The sequence below is a fragment of the Anguilla rostrata genome, chromosome 11 (genome assembly GCF_018555375.3).
Source record: "Anguilla rostrata isolate EN2019 chromosome 11, ASM1855537v3, whole genome shotgun sequence".
NCBI classification, from domain to species: domain Eukaryota; kingdom Metazoa; phylum Chordata; class Actinopteri; order Anguilliformes; family Anguillidae; genus Anguilla; species Anguilla rostrata.
In genome coordinates this window covers 38,221,172-38,243,437 of record NC_057943.1, presented here as the reverse complement: position 1 = coordinate 38,243,437, position 22,266 = coordinate 38,221,172, and the positions used below count along the sequence as shown (strand labels likewise).

General features: G+C 44.9%; 3 protein-coding genes across 4 annotated transcripts in view; all 3 read left to right on the top strand.

Moving 5' to 3' along the window:
* Positions 1–10,372, top strand: part of LOC135234858 (mitogen-activated protein kinase 14A-like) — a 40,792-nt gene extending 30,420 nt beyond the window's left edge. Inside the window, exons 9-12 of one of the 2 annotated variants that reach the window (XM_064299853.1) lie at positions 1,090–1,169; positions 3,564–3,642; positions 4,797–4,970; positions 7,773–10,372. In XM_064299853.1, the coding sequence (XP_064155923.1) occupies positions 1,090–1,169; positions 3,564–3,642; positions 4,797–4,970; positions 7,773–7,840 (401 nt within the window). In that variant the 3' untranslated portion in view covers positions 7,841–10,372. Of the gene's footprint in view, positions 1–1,089; positions 1,170–1,925; positions 2,006–3,563; positions 3,643–4,796; positions 4,971–7,772 lie in introns of both variants that reach the window. The other variant, XM_064299852.1, reaches the window with a different exon arrangement.
* The window catches only part of LOC135234859 (NACHT, LRR and PYD domains-containing protein 3-like), a 91,178-nt gene that overhangs the window by 58,154 nt on the left and 10,758 nt on the right, over positions 1–22,266 (top strand). The gene's annotated exons all lie outside the window — the stretch shown is intronic.
* LOC135234861 (SRSF protein kinase 1-like) overlaps positions 16,175–22,266 on the top strand; it is a 32,731-nt gene continuing 26,639 nt past the window's right edge. The window contains exons 1-2 of the mRNA XM_064299863.1: positions 16,175–16,311; positions 17,215–17,272. Of these exons, the coding sequence (XP_064155933.1) occupies positions 16,281–16,311; positions 17,215–17,272 (89 nt within the window). The 5' untranslated portion in view covers positions 16,175–16,280. The remainder of the gene's footprint in view (positions 16,312–17,214; positions 17,273–22,266) is intronic.

Sequence of the window (22,266 nt, the reverse complement as noted above, 5' to 3'; positions counted from 1 at the left end):
GTGTTCGGTCTACTCTAGTATAAAGCCTTTGCAGTGACCATGTGATCCCCCTACTCTAGTATAACGCCTTTGCAGTGACCATGTGTTCCCCCTACTCTAGTATAAAGCCTTTGCAGTGACCATGTGTTCGGTCTACTCTAGTATAAAGCCTTTGCAGTGACCATGTGATCCCCCTACTCTAGTATAACGCCTTTGCAGTGACCATGTGTTCCCCCTACTCTAGTATAAAGCCTTTGCAGTGACCATGTGTTCGGTCTACTCTAGTATAAAGCCTTTGCAGTGACCATGTGTTCACGGTCTTCTCTAGTATAAAGCCTTTGCAGTGACCATGTGATCCCTACTCTAGTATAAAGCCTTTGCAGTGACCATGTGATCGCCTACTCTAGTATAAAGCCTTTGCAGTGACCATGTGTTCGGTCTGCTCTAGTATAAAACCTTTGCAGTGACCATGTGTTCGGTCTACTCTAGTATAAAGCCTTTGCAGTGACCATGTGATCCCCCTACTCTAGTATAACGCCTTTGCAGTGACCATGTGATCCCCTACTCTAGTATAAAGCCTTTGCAGTGACCATGTGTTCGGTCTGCTCTAGTATAAAGCCTTTGCAGTGACCATGTGTTCACGGTCTTCTCTAGTCTAAAGCCTTTGCAGTGACCCTGTGATCCCCTGCTCTAGTATAAAGCCTTTGCAGTGACCATGTGTTCGGTCTGCTCTAGTATAAAGCCTTTGCAGTGACCATGTGTTCGGTCTGCTCTAGTATAAAGCCTTTGCAGTGACCATGTGTTCGGCCTACTCTAGTATAAAGCCTTTGCAGTGACCATGTGATCCCCTACTCTAGTATAAAGCCTTTGCAGTGACCATGTTATCCCCTGCTCTAGTATAAAGCCATTGCAGTGACCATGTGTTCCCCCTACTCTAGTATAAAGCAGTGACCATGTGTTCCCCCTACTCTAGTATAAAGCAGTGACCATGTGTTCCCCCTACTCTAGTATAAAGCAGTGACCATGTGTTCACGGTCTGCCTGGATTACCCCCCCCCCCCCCACAGTGGCCCCCCCGTCCCTGCCGTTTTCCTTTATGTTCGGCTGATAGATATTGATCAGTTGAAGCTAATAATGCTGCTCGTCGGAACACCAGGGCCCGAGCTCTTGATGAAAATATCTTCGGAGTCTGTGAGTTTTCAGTTTTGCTTGATCTTTTTTCATTTGCTTCTTTGTCCTTTCTCCCTAACGCTAAGACAAGGCCTGTCAGTTTTCCCAGCATCACTCTAGGATTGTGTGTTTTACGTAAAGCAACAGATACAATTGTATATCTCATTCCTTTCACCTGGGTTACCTTTTTTGTGTGGGTGGAGGTGGGTGGGGTGGGTTGGGACACTGTCAAAGGTGGAAGAGCCCTAACCTTGGTTTCTTGGTGTGATGTCATAATGGGATAGAATTCTGGGCGGAGCCTGAAATAAATGTGAAACCTGGACATTGTGGAATTTGGTCAGAGGGAATTAAATAGAAACTAACATGCATATCTTTCCATAGCTGTGTGGCGCTCTAATCGGTGGGCTAACCCTTGCTTCCCCGGTCTGACTGCTCTGTCTTTCCTCAGTGTTTTCTCTCGCCTGTGCTGTGCTTTTTCACCCAGCCAACAAAGCACGATCATCTTCTCTCTGTAATGCACACAGTTCTAACCTTGCATGCTTGGATTGACTTTATGTATTTTCCTCTTCCCTTTCCCAATCCTGCCCCCCCCCCCCACCTCAGAAAAAAAACGTTAAGGAGAGTATTGCACCTCCCCTTCCTCGGTTACATGGCCTCTCATCTGTTTGGATGTTGAGGGACTGAACGTGGATCACTAGTGGAAAGTGTTTGATCTTTGTCTGAAACCATTGCTTGTTTAACTTGTGTGGTGAAACCCCCTTGACCCGAGTTCCAAAGATATAAACCAGCTTCAGCAGATTATGCGCCTCACAGGAACACCCCCCGCCTCGCTAATAAGCAGGATGCCCAGCCACGAGGTGAGCACACCGCTGGCCCTGTGTAAAACCCTTTATCTCTGATTCGGGGGGGGTCCTCTCAACCACTCCTCACACCCAGGACAAAAAATAATAAAAGCAACCCTGGGTTCCCAGACCTGGCTGCTCCAGTAAAATGTGCTTTTGAGTGACGGCCGGCCTGGTGTGAGTAAAACCAGGGCCCTCCCTCTCACTCACTCACTCACTCGGGGGGCTGAGGAGCTCAAGTGCGGAGGCCAGTGACCGGCTGAGCTCCACTGTTCAGTGGTAAATGGTAAATGGACTGCAGTTATATAGCGCTTTTATCCAAAGCGCTTTACAATTGATGCCTCTCATTCGCCAGAGCAGTTAGGGGTTAGGTGTCTTGCTCAAGGACACTTCGACACGCCCAGGGCGGGGTTTGAACCGGCAACCCTCCGACTGCCAGACAATCGGTCTTACCTCCTGAGCTACGTCGCCCACACAGTGGGCCCAGGGCGAGCGTTTAAAAAAGAACGTGCAAAATCGGCCTGGATTTATTTTTGCTCTTTCGTGTTTGAAATCCTTTTGAAAGGCCAGTTTGCACAGTGCATTTTTAGCAAAAGGGGAAAAGGAGTGAAAGCACTTTCAAATGTTTTTTTTTCTTCTTCTTTCCCAGTCATAGACACAGGGGAATGCAGTGAAAATAGTCCAGTTTTGCCCGTCAGTGTAATGTGCCATGTACATCCCTGATTCGCAAATTGCCCCGATCATTATCAGAACCCCCCCAGCCTCCCCCCCTCCCTGCAAAATATAAATAACTGCCACTTTCCCACCCCCATACCCCCCTTCTGCCATGCCTGAGCCCTGAGGTTTGTGGCGTCTCTTCTAACCTCCCCACAATGCAATGCATCAATCTGTTTGGTAATGGAAGCGGTCCGCGGACGTCACTAAGTGCATCGTCTGCCCTATCTTTGTGCTGAGGTGATGGTGTGCAGCCTCTAACTCAAACAGGGGAGCCGGTTACCAGGCTGGAGTCAGATTTCCACTGCCCCATGAAAGCCCGCTTGCTCAGAGCCCAGGACCGCACAGCGATGATGACGCTGATCAAAGTGGCCTTCTTAACTGCATGCACCACTGAACACCAAGCTCCGTGACCCAGACGGAGCCACGCCTTCTATCTCTCAGCCTTATCTGATGATGGCTCCACCCAGAGAGATTCTGCAGTCTTGACGAGCGGAGCTTCAGGGTTTTTTTTTTTTAACTCTGCGGAGTCTGCTGCCAATGAGCTCCTCCTCTCTCTCCTCCTCTTCTGCTCCTGTCTTCCTGCTCTGTCTCTGGCCAGCGTCTCATGGGAGTGTCAGTCTGACCTCCCGATTGCACGCACACCAGCGGCGTAGACGGTGGGAGCGGCAATAACTGCACTGCTGCATTTCAGCTAACGGGCTTTCCCCACGTGCTCTCATTACCGTCGTTGCTCTTGTTTTTATCGCAACCAAGTAACCCCCCCTCGGGGAAAGTGTGTGGCCTGCCTGTGATTCCTCAGTCTTCCCTCATATTGGGGCCTCTAAATGCTAAACTGATGTTGGTCTGACCTCCACAGGCTAGGAACTACATCAACTCCCTGCCACACATGCCCAAGAGGAACTTCGCTGACGTGTTCATCGGAGCAAACCCAATGGGTAAGAGGAGTCATGTGTTAGTCCAGCCACAGAAGTGTGTGGTTTGGGCAGAGTAATGGAGGAGGTGCAGGATGTGTGTGGGTGGGATGGTTGATACAGTGGAGCTGTTTCTACATCTCTTACTCTGTCTGCACAGTGCACAGTTTCACTTTGATCCACGAGTATGCACATTCACAGTCACAATTCAATGTCCTACAACATTCACATTTAACATAAGTTACTGCAATTGAGTTAACAGTAGCCTTGGAATAAACCATACCTTTAGGTATATCAACATTGGTCAGTCAGTTGTGAAGTTTTTATTTTTAATTTAATACAAATGAACAGCTAACGGTGAGTCAGTTGGGAATACAAGTAATTGCTAATTTATTAATATCTAGCGCTCTCCCACTTAAAATTTAATTTTCCTTTGTTTTTTCTTTTTTCCCCCCAATCTGAAGAACAGTAATATTACTTAACCGGTTCACACACGCGAGTGTTGGGTTTATGTTGTTTGTAGGTGGTTTCCCTTTTAACATTCTTGCACCTACACTCCAGACCGTAAAATGCATGTCTGAAATTATGTCTGAAACAGGGAAACCTTTTGGACATCACATGCTCATGGGAAAGACAGGGTTTTGTTAGTAGAGGTACAGGAGCCATCTGAAATACGAATGCATTGGGGAAAAGACACTGTTGAAATGTAGATTGTTTGAATATTACTTGCATTCCTGTAGTTTTTTAAAGCAAACCTCATGAGGTACGCCATACATTACATTACAGGCATTTAGCAGACGCTCTTATCCAGAGCGACTTACACAACTTTTTACATAGCATTTTACATTGTATCCATTTATACAGCTGGATATATACTGAAGCAATGCAGGTTAAGTACCTTGCTCAAGAGTACAACAGCAGTGTCCTTACCCGGGAATCGAACCTGCAACCTTTCGGTTACAAGCCCAGTTCCTTACCCACTGTGCTACACTCCGTCCTCTGTTCCCCATACGGGGAACACGCTGAAATAATTGAAGCTTAGTGCTTGCATTTTCTCGCCGGTGATAAGGCTCTTGGTGAGACTCGACGGTCGCGTGCGCCGCTTCCGGCTCTGCGTACAGCGTGAGAAAGCGTGAGTGGAGTTTGTGCAGTGAGAACTGGAACTGTTTCCGTGACAGCGGTGGACCTGCTGGAGAAGATGCTGGTTCTGGACACGGACAAGCGGATCACCGCCGCCGAGGCCCTGGCCCACTCGTACTTCGCCCAGTACCACGACCCCGACGACGAGCCCGAGGCCGAGCCGTACGACCAGAGCTTCGAGAGCCGCGAGCTGGAGATCGAGGAGTGGAAACGTGAGTCCCGCGGCTGCAGCAAGAATAATAATAATGATTACTGTAATATTCATAATAATGCCAGCAGTCATACTGCCCTTCTCATGGGTAACTGCTGAAGCTGAACAGCTGAGTTGGTACTTGGGTTGCTACCTGGAAGAGATGTCCATTAGGGGGCGCTCTTTCTTCTGCTCTTTTCCTTCCTTCAGACCCCTTCACTTTTTCCACATTGTTACGTTACAGCTTTATACTAAAATTGATTAAATTTATTTTAAATTCATTTTTATTCTCATCAATCTACACACAATACCCCATAATGAGAAAATAGTGGCAAAAAAAAAATTAAAAACAATAAATAATACATAAATAAATACAAAATAATAAATATCACATTTACGTAAGTATTCAGACCATTTGCTATGACACTCAAAATTGAGCTCAGGTGCATACTGTTTCCATTGATTGTACTTGAGATGTTTCTACAAACTTATTGGAGTCCACCTGTGGTAAATTCAATTGATTGGACATGATTTGGAAAGGCGCACACCTGGCTATATAAGGTCAGAGCAAAAACCAAGCCATGAAGTCAAAGAAATTGCCTGTAGACCTCCGAGACAGGATTGTGTCAAGGCACAGATCTGGGGATGGGTACAAAAAACTTCTGCAGCATTGATGGTCCTGAAGACCATCCATCATTCTTAAATCGAAGTTTGGAACCACCAGGACCCTTCCTAGAGCTGGCCGCCCGGTCAAACTGAGCAATTGGGTGTGAAGGGCCTTGGTCAAGGAGGTGACTGAGTGGCCACACTGACAGAGCTCCAGAGTTCCTCTGTGGAGATGGTAGAACCTTCCAGAAGGACAACCATCTCTGCAGCACTCCACCAATTTGGCTTTTATGGTAGAGTGGCCTGACGAAAGCCACTCCTCAATAAAAGGCACATGACAGCCAGCTTGGAGTTTGCCAAAAGGCACCTAAAGGCACTTTCTCAGGGTCTCAGAAACAAGATTCTCTGGTCTGATGAAACCAAGATTGAACTCTTTGGCCACAATGCCAAACGTCACGTCTGGAGGAAACCAGGCACTCATCACCTGGCCAATATCATCCCTACGGTGAAGCGTGGTGGTGGCAGCATCCATGTTGTTTTTCAGCGGCATTAACGGGGCGACTAGTCAGGATCGAGGGAAAGATGAACGGAGCAAAGTACAGAGAGATCCTTGATGAAGACCTGCACCAGAGCGCTCAGGTCCTCAGACTGGGGTGAAGGTTCACCTTCCAACAGGACAACGACCCTAAGCACACAGCCAAGACAACGCAGGAGTGGCTTTGGGACAAGTCTGTGAATGTCCTTGAGTGGCCCAGCCAGAGCCCGGACTTGAACCCGACCGAAAAAATAGCTGTGCAGCAACGCTTCCCATCCAACCTGACAGAGCGTGAGAGGGTCTGCAGAGAAGAATGAGAGAAATACCCCAAATACAGGAGTGCCAAGCTTGTAGTGTTATACCCAGGAAGACTTGAGGCTGTAATCGCTACCAACAAAGTACTGAGTAAAGGGTCTGAATACTTATGTAAATGTGATATTTCAGTTTTTTATTTTTAATAAATTCGCAAAAAATTTCTAAAAGCCTATTTTTGCTTTGTCATTATGGGGTATTGTGTGTAGATTGATGAGAATAAAAATGAATTTAATCCAAATTTATAATAAGGCTGTAACATAACAAAATGTGGAAAAGGTGAAGGGGTCTGAAGACTTTTCGAAGGCACTGTAGGTCTGGGTCAGATGTGCATCTAAAAAAAATTTCCATTCACTTGTGTGTACACAAGGTGAAAGCAGGTAAAACTTGAAAGCAAACTTGCAGATCCCTGAGAATATTCAGTCAAACCTGTTGCAAACAAATTCTGTAGAAGACTTTTCTAGCTTGTTCTGAATATTGTTGATTTCTTTGAAAATGGCAGTGATTTGCAGGAATCTTACTGGTGTCTAATGGGTAGAGTGTATTTCCAATAATGAGTTTGCCCTTGCAGGAATTTCTTAACAAAAATGATGGTGTTGAAGATAAAGATAACAAACGACAGAGTCAGGAGCTCCTTTATATGATGTAATAATACGACCGGTCGGGAAGAGGTACAAGTACAGTCTTCAAAAATGTAAAGTTCATTGCATGAATTTGCATAGTTTCCAGAGACAGAGAACTGTTGTTTCAGCCTGTGAGATTCATTTAATCACCATATGCAAAGATTCCATTACTAGCCAATCATCAGTTAGGATCTGGGAGTCCATTCGAAGGCTGACCATGCGGGCCTAGAGGTCCTCTAATCCCCTAAAGCACTTGATATATACCACAGCTGGAGTCTATGTCCTCTAGCTTACATTCCAACAGGAACATGGCGTGGGGTGAAACAGTGTACACTTAGATATATAGACTTTTAAAAGTACACTTTCAGTACATAAGTTCTAATATGATAATTGCTTAAATATAATTGCTTATATAACATTTTCTGTAAGTCAACTTTTTGATCATAACCCATCACCCTGGTCTCATAAATGTGTGTAAAGAATTGTATGAAAAATGTATATGTAATACCTAATACATGTAATGTAACTATTACCATCGGTAATATTTAAATTCATTATGTTGAAGGAGATAAGATATAAGATAAGTTTGTACCGACAAAATTAATGCTCACCAAATGACCCCTCTTGGAAAAAGTTTGTTCGTGCTTCAGGTAGGACTCCTGTCCCTGGGAAAGCATGTTTTTGAGGTACTGTGAGGTTAAGAAGCGTCTTATTGGCCTTGCCACCCCCCCCCCCCCCCGCCCCACAGGACTGACCTATGAGGAGGTTCTCAGCTTCGAGCCGCCGGTGTATGAAGGAGACGAGATGGAGTCCTGAGAGGATGCGGCCCGGTTTCTCCCTCCGTACGCACTGTGAGGAAGCGCGTCTCGCTGGACCTTCTGGAAAAAAAACAATGTCATTCAAGTGCCTGCCATCGTTAAAAGCTGGTTTCTCTGTGGGGTCCGAGGGCAGTGGTGACTCCCGTACTCCCCCACCCCCCCACCCCTACGTGCAGCGTGATGCTGTGGGTAATGCGCGTTGGCCCTGTGTCACATTTTAAATTGCAGCTGTACTGTGTTAGTTTGCACCATTTTTTTGCACCAAGATTTATAAATTTCTACTTTGTTATTCTTGTACTTCAAATGGGAAGAGCAAAGATGAGCAAACAGACTAGCAAATCGCTCATTTTTGGTACAGGGGTTCAAAAGGCTGGGCTTTGGCTGATGGTTTCCTTATTTGAATGTCTTTAAAATAATCACCAAATCACATATTGACGCTATTATTTAGTCTTTGGCATATATTTACATTGAAGCACTTTGGGCAGACAAATATTAGATATCTGAACCCTGGAAATGAGGCTTGTAAAGATTAGAGATTTAACATGGTTTCACGAGCACTAGTGCTGCCATTGTTATAAGGGCCGAAGATTCACCCTTGATTTTTTCACAGTCCTCTGATTGTGGTGACTTGGAGCAACACTGAGAACCCTAACCCAAACTGACACTACACCCAGTCCTCCTCTTCCTCCCCGTCGCCAAAAACGAAAGTCTGTTACGAAATTTGAATTTGGACAGACCGCTCATGGGGAAACATTGTAAGTTTAAAGTGAAGAATGTTTCAAGAGGCCTTGTTTGGTTAATCCTCAGTCCCCCCCATCAGTCAGAGGTACCCACTGCTGGGTAAGGGGGGAGGTTGTTGTCTGTGTTTGGATGGAAGAGGCTGGATGTTCTATTGCTGTAGCTCCTTAAAAATTAGGTACCGAAGCGTGACAATTTTGCTGCATGTCAGGCCCCCGGGGTGCGCGATTGAACCATTGAACCTGCGGAATGCTGGGAAATGTGGACCAGAACTGAACCCCCGCTCATCCTGAGGGTTAGGGTTAGGGTTTGACGGGACAGTGTGACGAGACCGCCTTTTATTGTCGCTAGTTTTGTTTTGTCGTCGCTTTCAGCGGTTTTTGCTTATGAAATATTATGTCCAGATCGCCTCTGTCCCTATTATCAGAGTTATTAAGAAAAGCTGTGCTGTTAGCGTGTTGTTCAGCTTTGTGTTCCAGGCCTACGCCAGCCCTTGCGCTGTACAGTCTGCCTTAACCGCTCCCCGCTGCACGCAGGCCTTTTGCCGGAGGGCTCAGGAGAAGCGCTCGCTCCTGGTGTTCTGCGTAGCTTTCTCCTTCCTGCCTGTAATCATTCACTGCAGGAGTGGAGGAAGTCCTGGGGATGCACTCCGCCTCCCTCCTTGTGAAGTTCCTGTCTGGGTGCTAGGACTTGCGAAGGCTGTTAAAAGAATGTGATTTTTAAGACAACAAGGCAATCTTACTTTTAAAAAAAAAGTACAGGCAAGCTGAATTCAAATTCTATGCTTTTGTATTTCATGGATCCCTCTACTGTTGAAATATTAACAAGAAGAAAAAAGGTTGTGTATGTCATGGTTGTGTAGATATTTTACATGTCATGTCCTTCATCCACAACCCCTATTTGACACATCACGGCTACGCTGAGTGGGTCTGGCTGTCCCAGGGGTCACGAAACGTGTTACCTGCTCCCAGTGGGTCTGGCTGTCCCTGGGGCACGAAACGTGTTACCTGCTCCCAGATTTCCAGGGAAGGTCGGGACACCTGTGTCATCTATGATTGTTTTTTTTTTGTTTCTTCTTTTGTCAGTGGACTGATCCAGTTCCCCATTTGAAGGGCTTTCATAGCTGAACTGCACGCCGCACAGTTCTGTTAACGTGCCCCTGTTCAGCTTGGGTGGGTTTTCAGGTCCTGTGAAAGTAATGATTAAACTGCACCTGGCGAGAGCTCATCCTGTGTCTGAGCCACTGTTCTCTGTGCTGAAAGAGCCGTGCGGATGCTTCTCCTCTGTCCTCTACAAGATGCTCAAACCAGCAAAACAAACAAAAACACAAAACCCCTTAGAACCTGTTCAATAAATGTCATAATATTGACTTCAGGTCTGTATATAACAATATCAGTCACAGCTTTTGTATTATTTTATCTTACTGACTGTGTTTTCATGATATAGTACTACTTGATTCCTAAAAGCAATATCTATATCAAGCATGTTTTCCGTGTGCGTGCGTGCCTGTGAATGAATGCGTGTTTATAGGAGTTTGAAGGGCCAGGTTGAAATCATGTATTGTAATATCCTAAGGAACGTAAAGATGAAATTAGTTTGAGATATTTATGACCTGACAAAGCAAATGATGTTTAGTATAGATTTTTTTTCCGAGCAGAGCATACCCTTCCATTATTTGAATGGAAAGACAGACTTCATTATTTTGTGTAAACAATTCATCATATTGGAATGTGAAAAGAGTAACCAGTAAGTACCACTGTTTAAAAACAAATAAAGTTAATTATTTTTGAAATGCCTGCATCTTGTTTTTTATTTGTGTGCCTATTTCTGACACCATTACTTTAATTGAAATCATTTTAAAAACGTTGATTGTGTCCTTCCCTGAAGTTTATTCTAATTCCATTTTGTAAGTGAGAAAATGAGTATTTTCTATAGGTAGTTACCATTAGCTCAGCTGTAACAAACATACCAGGACAATGGGTAGCAATCTATCATTTGCAATACAGATTGACTTTTTGTGTGGCAGACCATGTCTATTGACATACCTACAATTAGAACAATTGTATTTCAGAACTTAAAACTTTTAACTATAATAGCATAAATATAGCTGCAAGCACATAAGTAATCAGTGCCAAAATCACAATGATGGAAAGGATGTACCCTGTGCCAAGTTTCATAGGTCTCTATCAAGGTTAGGAAAAAACGGGACAGAGAAATATAGCTGATAGCATTTCCAAAATAGCAGCAACAAATAAAGTACAGATATATCTTCCAAATTAGGAAATTGATCAGTACAGCAAGATGTAAAGACAAGCGATTTCATGAATTAATGAATAAAATTACATTTTAAAAAGACTGCTCTATAGTGCCCCCATGTGTTTCAATTGGGCCAATACTTTAGGGGTTGAGATGTGATATACATGTAAAATTTTAGAAATTAATGTCAAACCGTTTGAGTTGTTTGCATTTTTGTGGTAGGCTGCATTCACATTCATTTTTATTGGCATTGACATTTGCCATGTTCTTTTGAGTATCAGCTTACTTTTTTTAAAGGACAGTCTGAACAAATACTGAACAAATTGGTGTAAGTTTGATGTTGAAACCTCAAACAGTCTAGGACGAGATGTTTTTTTGAAGGTGTTGCACAAAATTTTAAATGAACAAAGAATTCAACATGACTAATGGTTTGGAAAATGTGTATGTGATGAGGCAGAGAATCTGAGGTAAAAACATTTTGAAGCCCAAAAAATAACTTTTTTCTTTTCAGAGTAGTGGGTGGGGATGGGAACCTACCTGCCATCATTGCTCTACGATGTACAAATTTTGCTGTTCAACCACTTTTAGGGGAGAAAAATAATAATAAAAATCAGAACAAAAACAATAGGGTTCCAGCACTTTGTGCTTGGACCCTTAAAAAAAAAAAAAGAAATGACAGGCTAACCAATTAAAGCATGTGTATTAGAATTTTATGTTGTATTTCAATCAGACTGTCTATTTGAAAGAAAAAGAAAAAGAAACATGGCTGCATCAGGGCATGGGCAGGGGAGAAGCAGGGCTGCATCAGGGCATGGGCAGGGGAGAAACAGGGCTGCATCAGGGCATGGGCAGGGGAGAAGCAGGGCTGCATCAGGGCATGGGCAGGGGAGAAGCAGGGCTGCATCAGGGCATGGGCAGGGGAGAAGCAGGGCTGCATCAGGGCATGGGTAGGGGAGAAGCAGGGCTGCATCAGGGCATGGGCAGGGGAGAAGCAGGGCTGCATCAGGGCATGGGTAGGGGAGAAGCAGGGCTGCATCAGGGCATGGGCAGGGAGGAACAGGGCTGCATCAGGGCATGGGCAGGGAGAAACAGGGCTGCATCAGGCATGGGCAGGGGAGGAACAGGGCTGCATCAGGGCATGGGCAGGGAGAAACAGGGCTGCATCAGGGCATGGGCAGGGGAGGAACAGGGCTGCATCAGGGCATGGGCAGGGGAGAAACAGGGCTGCATCAGGGCATGGGCAGGGGAGAAGCAGGGCTGCATCAGGGCATGGGCAGGGGAGAAGCAGGGCTGCATCAGGGCATGGGCAGGGGAGAAGCAGGGCTGCATCAGGGCATGGGTAGGGGAGAAGCAGGGCTGCATCAGGGCATGGGCAGGGGAGAAGCAGGGCTGCATCAGGGCATGGGCAGGGGAAAGCAGGGCTGCATCAGGGCATGGGCAGGGGAGAAACAGGGCTGCATCAGGGCAGGGGAGAAGCAGGGCTGCATCAGGGCATGGGCAGGGGAGAAGCAGGGCTGCATCAGGGCATGGGCAGGGGAGAAGCAGGGCTGTATCAGGGCATGGGTAGGGGAGAAACAGGGCTGCATCAGGGCAGGGGAGAAGCAGGGCTGCATCCGGGCATGGGCAGGGAAGAAGCAGGGCTGCATCAGGGCATGGGCAGGGGAGAAGCAGGGCTGCATCAGGGCATGGGCAGGGGAGAAGCAGGGCTGTATCAGGGCATGGGCAAGGGAGAAGCAGGGCTGCATCGGGGCATGGGCAGGGGTGGAACAGGGCTGCATCAGGGCATGGGCAGAGGAGAAGCCGGGCTGCATCAGGGCATGGGGGGGAGGAACATGGCTGCATCAGGCCATGGGCAGGGGTGGAACAGGGCTGCATCAGGCCATGGGCAGGGGAGAAGCAGGGCTGCATCAGGGCATGGGCAGGTGAGGAACAGGGCTGCATCAGGGCATGGGCAGGGGAGGAACAGGGCTGCATCAGGGCATGGGCAGGGGAGAAGCAGGGCTGCATCAGGGCATGGGCAGGGGAGGAACAGGGCTGCATCAGGCCATGGGCAGGGGAGGAACAGGGCTGCATCAGGGCATGGGCAGGGGAGAAGCAGGGCTGCATCAGGGCATGGGCAGGGGAGGAACAGGGCTGCATCAGGGCATGGGCAGGGGAGAAGCAGGGCTGCATCAGGGCATGGGCAGGGGAGAAGCAGGGCTGCATCAGGGCATGAGCAGGGGAGGAACAGGGCTGCATCAGGGCATGGGCAGGGGAGGAACAGGGCTACATCAGGGCATGGGCAGGGGAGAAGCAGGGCTGCATCAGGGCATGGGCAGGGGAGAAGCAGGGCTGCATCAGGGCATGGGCAGGGGAGAAGCAGGGCTGCATCAGGGCATGGGTAGGGGAGGAACAGGTCCTCATCAGGGCATGGGCAGGGGAGAAGCAGGGCTGCATCAGGGCATGGGCAGGGGAGAAGCAGGGCTGCATCAGGGCATGAGCAGGTGAGGAACAGGGCTGCATCAGGGCATGGGCAGGGGAGGAACAGGGCTGCATCAGGGCATAGGTAGGGGAGAAACAGGGCTGCATCAGGGCATGGGCAGGGGAGAAGCAGGGCTGCATCAGGGCATGGGCAGGGGAGAAACAGGGCTGCATCAGGGCATGGGCAGGGGAGGAACAGGGCTGCATCAGGGCATGGGCAGGGGAGAAGCAGGGCTGCATCAGGGCATGGGCAGGGGAGGAACAGGGCTGCATCAGGGCATGGGCAGGGGAGGAACAGGGCTTCAGCAGTCTGCGACCATGGAGCGAGGGACAGGGCTGGAGCGATCCTGTGAAATCAGGGCGAGGGAGGGGCAGAAGCCCCAGGGAAAAAGTAATAGAGAAAATGAGATTAGACACTATAAATATTGTCAACACACTGAGTAAATGTGGCCTCTGTGCCAAAAAAAAAAAAAAACTAGAATAAACGCGTGGATAGAAGCTCCATTCAGCTACTTTACAATCCTCGGCCACCAGTGTACAACCTATGATGGCCAAGGCAGCCACTACTGAGAGCCCTCTTCCTGGAGCCCCAGCCCGATTTCAGTTTATGCTCTAACCCTGCAGGGCAATGCACTCAGATCATGCATTCATGGCCTAGGCTAAGCTAGCTTCCTCCCTCTGTACTACACTGATAAGCAAACATCTGTACCTACTGGCTTGAGGGACAGTACTGCTAGGACAGCAGTCCAGACATCCGCACATAACTTCCTAAATGCCATGATTCAACTTGACCACTTATTAGGGTATAGGACTATAGGATTGGCTAACTGTAAGATTGACTAAAGAGGTACATTTTGAGCATACACAAAGAAAGAAAGAGTGTCTGAGCTCCGAACATGCATAGGGTAATTGTTCCATAAGACAGGAGCACTGTAAGAGAAGGCTCTACCTCCCATTGTAATTTCAGATACACTGTACTTGGAATTTTCACATAGCCAGCATCTTGAGAACGAATAAATCTTAGAGGAGGGTAAGGAATAAGTAGCTCACATGATATTCTGGAGCCAAATCATTTAAAACTTTATAAGTCAACAGTGTAATCTTATAGTCAATTCTAAATTTGACAGGCAAGCTAGTGAAGAATTTTGAGCTCTGGACTGATGTGTTCCCATTTCCAGTTCTAGTTAAGAACCCTAGCATCTGCATTCTGTACATGTTAAAGATGTTCCAGGGCTGAGTTGGTGCAATCGGACGATTGACGATTGAAATCATTACATTAATCACAGGACACAAAAGCATGAACCATTTTTTCACCATCTTGGTGGGACATTTTTTATCTGGGTCTGAAAGGAGAGATCAGAATCAAAAGTTACGCCAAGGTTTTTATCAACTACTTTACTGGAGACAGAGAAGCCATTTATATGTAAGGAAAGGTATTTATCACTAAGAGATTTGGGACCTATTACCAGCATCTCCGTTTTAGGAAATGTTGGATCATCCAAGCCTTTACATCTTTAAGACAGGCCTCTAACTTGGCTAGTGCATCAACTTCGCCTGGTTTAAAAGATATGAAGCTGTATCATCTGCATTAGCAGTGATAGTTAACCCCATGACTGCTTGTGATGCCCCTGAAAAAAGAGCAAAGGACCCAGCAAAGATCCTTGGGATGCTCCCAAGTTTGCCCTGGAATACCTAGAGGACTGATTGTTTACCCTAACAGCCTGAGATCTGTCAGAAAGATAAGATTGAAAACCCGAAGGGTTTGCATTCTTGCAATCTTGCATTCAGTTATGTGTTGCTCTTGCTAATCACTAAGTGTTATGTCTTGGCATACTATTTTCACCTTGAACATATTATATAACAACCATGCTCAGTCATTTCTGTAATGCACTGGCAATCTGTTTTTGTGCGCATGTCTGCCAAGTCCTTGCTTGTCTGCCTGTATTTGTTATTCTAAATAGTGCTTGGGACGTTTGTGGGCGTGGCCCTTATTTCTTTGTGGGCTGAATCTGAAAAGCATGTGGCTAATAGAAGAAGAGCAGAAGAAAAAGAGTAAACTATCTCTTGGTGTGACTCCAGCAGTCAGCAGTCTTACACGGCCCACATTGCTGCCATAAAGTTTGCACTTTACAACATTGCCAAATTAGACCCTTTTGTGTTACTTCCATTGCCTCCCGGTGGCTGCCCACATCGAATTCACAACTACGGGCGTCTAGCTCTCCCCTGCAGCGACCTGGTCATCGCTCCTCCTGGTCTTGTCGAAAGGTGCTGTATCTAAAACTTTTCCTTAGAGTCACTGCTCTCCAGAACCAGGGACTGGCACCACAGTTGAAAAATGGAGATTGATATGTATTCCATTACATAGCCACTAGATGGAGCCCTGTGCCTTTTTCAGGTCCATCAGGCGTACGCTTCAGACTAAGGAAAGTAAAGGTCACATATGCATTCAAATTCTAATTTAAAATGCTTTATTGGCATGACAGTATATTTTTTATATTGCCAAAGCATGAACATATACAAAGAAATGAACATATACAAGGAAGACATAAACATAAACCCAGACAAACGGTGTACAGACAAATGTAGGCCTATCCTAATATGCTCACTGGTTGTCCCTCCGTTAATGGCAAGCTGTTACATAGAAAATACATTGGACAAGCTGCAAACTGTGTTCCCATAATAAATAAGGTAGCTTTTAGTGGACATTTAAAGTTTCTAATTCTGGGCATATTTTTATGAATTTGGGGTAGAAATGATCTATTATGTCTTGGTAACTTTCACATGTTTGTGCATTGAACTATGAAGTAAAATGAACTAATTGGAAGCATGCGCAGTACTCGTGTCACGCCGCTAGATGGTCTTAAAATTTTACGCAAACGAGTGAAGCTGACCCGCAAAGACCAAGAGGGCGTGGACAGCGTTTGGGTCCGTAATATTCCAGCGGTACGCATGTGCAGGAGTAGAAACCGTTCAAGAGGTGTTCCATGAGTTGCCGGTCCAACATGGAGAGAAAAGGTAATCCGATCAAAGACGTTAAGCTATTGATCACCTAGTCAATAAGAACGTGTATAAAGGCTCAAACTAGCCATGCTAATGCAGCAACATTTGCAAGCTAACGTTTGCTACGCTATCGTATGCAGTCGCTGTTTGGAAAATGTGTAATGAAGACATGAGACGTATTCATTGTTCGGCATTCAAGTCGCCGAAAAGCTACCGAGCTAGCTAGCGCTGACACTAGCGTTGGATCGTTAGACTATTGCCGTTAGCCCGCTAATAAGTTCGATCCTGGGCTACCAACATTACTTGGCCAATAACAGAATTTGTTTGGCTAACGTTAACCTGTCATTTTATTTAACTGCATATCAATGAGTGTTAAAAAGTGGCTAGACTAGTGCGATTCATCTAGCCAGTTAGCCGTCTAAATAACTGTATAAGAGTTTACATAATACAATGTCCTTTTTAAAGATGCAACCTTAACGCGCAATCGCAATTATTTAAGCTTGCTAGATAAATAATAAGTTTAATAGCTAGCAAGATAACTAGCTAGACTGGTTTTAACTAAGCGAGAAATTCAGAGCTCACATATCCAGCAAGCCACAGACTTCCAACGGAATAGCTAGCAATCTATGTTGGCTACAAAGCTAACGTTATCGAAACAAAAAATAACCACGTTTGTCATTGTCATGTGTTGCCGTGTAGACGTTACTATCTAGAACGTTAGATTATTTTTGACGAGTTAGTTGATTGACGAGTGATAGTTATGTATGTTTTTCTATTCTAGTTTGCTAACTTAATAGTTTATACTGCAACGTTCCTCATCTCTGACCTACGCTACCCGCTAATCTAGATAGACCTAGCTATAACGTTAGCTAATTGTTGTATAAGTTTGTTTATTTTTTTACTTTTGTGTCCCAACAGTCCTAGCGCTGCAGGCAAGAAAGAAAAGAGTCAACAAGGGGAAAAAATCTACGAAAAAGTAAGTAGTAAACTGATTTACCGTTTCTGTTAATCTTTTAAGGACTGAGCTACCTGGATTGAACGTAATGCGTAGTGACTACAACTAGGCCGCTCCCACATGGGCTAAGTATGTACTAGCCGTCAGCTATATAAGTTACTATATACCGCCAGCTGTTTTGTGCTGGTGTATATATCATTGCAGGTCACGTTAGAATAACGTTAATGTTGCAAGCCAGCTGAGCGGGACGAACCGTCAGTGTCAGTAGTAAAGATAAGGATAAGGTGACAAACGTCAGCTAGCCTGCAAGCTAACGTTGAGAAACTTGTCGTACGAATTCCCACAGTCGTTCCTCCACACGTGTCTGTTTTGAGATAAGCGTGTTGTGGACTGAGTCAGCTGTGCGCGTCTATACCTTGAGCTCATCCCTAAAAGGACAGCAATGGGCTGCTGTTCCTCCGACAACATTGACAGATACCTTAGTGTTTTGATGCCGTTTAGCTAGCTAACGCGAATCATTTCTCGATGAGTTTTCTGGTCGAGCATTTACACATTTGCGTGAATGATTGTGGTATTAGGTATACAAGTCCTTATTTTCATCCCCTACAACTCCAACAATAGAGTTAAAAAAATAAAATAAAAATAAAGCTTCCTATAATGCGACCTCATTAACATCCGTGTCTGTCAGATGAGATTATATTTAATGACAATTGTGTTTTAGGACATTATAATTTCATTATTTAATTCTGTGTCCACTGGTGTTGCACATGTTTCTAAAATGTATCCATATTGAACAGAACCGTAGTAGTACAGCATATTCACAGAATGTGCCTCTACAACAAAAGTTGTGGATATGAATATTCCAGTTCCATCTGTTTTACTTTTAAATTCTTCCATTTTACGTTCTGTTCTGTTCCATACACCTGGTTTTGGTTCTTATTGGAGTAGTAGTAATTGAGCTGAACTGCTCAGTTCATGGGCGCAATATCAGTCTCGTATTAGTAAACTCATAATCTGTAGGTCCGTAGTACAGTCCCAGACAATGGCATACTGCGTTCTCAAATCGTTTGTCTTTCTCTGGATTCAGTTTTAGGTGCCATATAAATAATTGTTCTATTGCAACACATTGGTGACTTTCCATGACACTCACACTCATGGATTTGGCACTCTGATAAGACGTGGCCTGTCGATGTAGATAGATTGGATTTTTCATAGCTTTAGCTGTGACTCAAGTGTGGTGCACTGAACTGTTGTTCATAGTGTGTAGTATTGCATAGTGCTAGATTAAATGACCAACCCATTATGGGTGTGTTATGTCCCCAGCCTCTGCTTGCCTGGGTAGTGCAGGTGGAGGTAATACCTAGGCTGATTGCTTGATTGCCTCCACCTGCCTGTGGCCCAATATAAGCCCTGCAGTATGAGGCTGGGGAGAGCTTGTTCTTTGGGGCTTCTTTTGTGTGGTTTGCGTTTTGTGTGAAGATCGTTTTGGTTTTGTGGGTTTTTGTTTGTTTTAGTTTGCGTGTTAGTTTGTAATTTATAATAAATGTCTGGGTTGTGTTTTTAGATCAGTTTCGGTCTGTTTTTGGTGCATTTGGACTTTGTTGTGGGCTTTCGAGCCGGCCGTAACAGGGTGTCAAATAATCTTTCCCTGAATAAATTATTTTAGCTTATTCATCGACTGTAAATTTAGATATGTGAAAATAGTTTTCCTTGAGGCATACCTTTTTGAGAAGGCTACAAAAGCCATGATGGATAAATATCAGCTGCTTCAGTTATCTGTAATGTGCAATATGGCAAATGATTGCTTTGCAAAGAAGAAAAAATATTAAATTATGAACTGACAGGTGAAGTCCGTGGGGTTCTAACTACTCAATGTGTGGTGGAACTTTAACCATTTGAATAGTAGGTTTTTGTGAATATTTTTTATTTAATTCTTGTCATTAAGTTGTTTTTCTAGAACTCCACTGCTTTCAGTTACCAGTAGTGATTGTGACATCAGCATTAGAATGTTCAGTTAAAAACATTCTAATCTCACATTTGTGATCTCATACCGTAGAGTAATCACACACTAGAACTTTAAAAAAAATGTATTTATTTTTTAGCTTTTACTGTGTTTGTATGCCTATTTTATTGTGAAACATTTAAATCCATGCCGTTATTTCAACATTTCTGAAATAATATCATTTGGCAGAAAAAACAGGTAGAAAATGACTTTGTGCATTCCACTCTGGCCCTGCCCCAATTGTGATGTCAGAGTACCTCTTTGGTACTCTACATCGTATAAATATCAGTCTAGATATCCAGCTGGAGAATTGTTGCCGGCCACAATTTCATCCATTTACTTTTTAATACAACGGAACACTAGCCGGCACCTGATTGGCTAGATTGTTTTCAGCCCACCTTTTTCAAATTGGAGAAACGCGGCAGCCTGTTCATAAGCTTTCTCATATTCCAACTGAACTGTCCACTAAAATGTGTTTCTGAAATGATGATTTGAGGTGAGAAATAGGCCATGTATTTGCTGAATCTTGATTCATATTTGATCTGCATCGCCTAGTTTCACAGTTTGATTTGAGTTTCATGAGGCAGGTGCATCTATGCATAGAGAATACTTTATGCAGATGAGATGGACAGACCCACTCCACCCACCCCAGGAAACATTTTTCTAAATTGTGTAGTAGGCGGAGCCAGGCTGAAGCGGCGAGTGCGATTTAAAGAGGTGGTTCTCAAACTCGGTCCTGGAGGGCCATTACATTACATTACAGGCATTTAGCAGACGCTCTTATCCAGAGCGACTTACACAACTTTTACATAGCATTTTTACATTGTATCCATTAATACAGCTGGATATATACTGAAGCAATTTCGGTTAAGTACCTTGCTCAAGGGTACAACGGCAGTGTCCTTACCCGGGAATCGAACCTGCGACCTTTCGGTTACAAGCCCAGTTCCTTACCCACTGTGCTGCACTCCATCCGGACCCTGTGTATGCTGGTTTTCACTCCAACCACAATTGCAATCCCAGAATTTTAACAGGCTATTAATTTGTCTTCATTGGCTGCGTTTCATGCTTCAGAGGGATAGCAGTATTTGCTTGTTGTGGTCTTTGCCTTCTTTGCAGGTGGAGGTGCAGCCAATGTGGCGGCACCACTCGTGTTAGCTGAGGTGCTCGCGTCTGCTCCTTCTGTGGCCTCTGGTGGCTTAATGGTTAATCAACCATTGTTAAACAGTTGCTGCCGTCATTTCTCCTTAACTAGCCTAGCAGTTGCACTAAAGTCAGTCAATGTCGAACATGGGCGCCAAAAAAAAAGTAGGCTTTATTCAGTGAGAATTTAGAACCTAAACGTTTGACCCTTTGTGTCATTAGCTAGTTGTAAGTCTGATTATTGCCTCTGCTTGGTGGCCATGAACGTCCATTATCAACATTTTATTTAAATAGTAATAACAGATTTCACTATTTATTGTTATATTCATTTATGTATTTTACACTTTTGTGTATCCTATTTTAGACGCGCCTTCGCGGGCATGGCGGGATTGTCTTGCGGGCAGCAAAATGCCCGCGGGTGCGTTTATGCGGACCACTCATCTACAGAATGCCTAAAATGTGCAAAGCAGCGGTGCCATCAACATTTACTTTATTGATGTAAAGAGCACAGACTCGGTTAGTCATTTTGCAGTGCTACCAAATGATTTGCTGGCATGTTGGATTTATTTGGGTTTCTGGGCATGCCCACGCAGGGGGAAAATGCAGTTATGCAACGCCTGCGCTCCCCTCAGGTGGCATTCTGAAATTGTGCCAAAACCATCCTGTGAATCTTTCAAATTTTCGAATGCCTTATAAATACAGGACTGACCATGACATAATATCTGCACACACTGAGCTCCTGGGTCTGGTGTTTTTGAAGTTTGAACTTTTTTTTTTTTTTACTGAATAGTTTCAGATCTTTAGACAAAATGTAATATTAGACAAAGGGAACCTGGGTAAGCATAAAACACGATTTCAATTATTATTAAAGTTCTTAATCACCCATAATCACCCATGTGATTATTGCCCCCTTAAACTTAATAACTGGCAGCATCACCTTTTGTAGCAATAACTGAATCCAGGTGCGTTCTATAATTTGGTATCAGTTTTTAAAGCTGCTGTGGTGACATTTTTAGCCCACTCTTCTTTGCAGAGCTGCTTTAATCCAGAAAGGTTGGTAGGCATGAACTGCTTGTTTCAGGTCCTGCCACAGCATCTGTATTGGGGTCAAGTCAGGACTTGGACTAGGCCACTCCAAAATGTTTTTATTTTTTTTTTTTCGGCCATTCAGATGTGGACTTGCTTGTCTTTGGATCTTGTCTGCCGTAACCTAATCGCTTCGCTCACGAAGATGGCCAGACATGTCCGTAAAAATTTCCTGATACAGAGCAGAATTCATGGTTCCTTCTATAATGTCAATTTGTCCAGGGTAGCAAAGCATCCCCACACCATCACTACCACCACCGTTTTTGACTGCTGTATTTGCAGTGGGACCGGTGTCATCCTAAAACTTCTAGTTTTGATGCATCTGTTCATAGCACATTATTCCAAAAGGTTTGGGGATCATCCAGGTGCTTTTTTTGCAAATATGGTACAAGCATTGATGTATTTCTTAGCAGCGGTTAGCACCTTGCTATTCTCCCATGAGTCCCATTTTTGCCCAGTTTTTTGTTGTTGTTGTGGAGTCATGATCACTGACCTTGGCTGAGGCCTGCCATTCTTTGGATGTTCTTCTGGGATCTTTTGTGACTTCTTGGTTGAGTTGTCGCCACACCCTTGGAGAAATGTTGGCAGGCCGGCCACTCTTGGGAAGATTCACCACTGTTCCAGTGTTCTCCATTTGGAGATAATTGCCCCCACTGTGGTTCAGTGGAGTCCCAGAGCCTTAGAAATGGCTTTGTCATCCTTTCTAGACTAATATATTGCAACAGCTTTTTTCCCCCCCAACTCTTGGAATTTCCTTTGATCGTGGCATTGTGGGCTTGTAGAA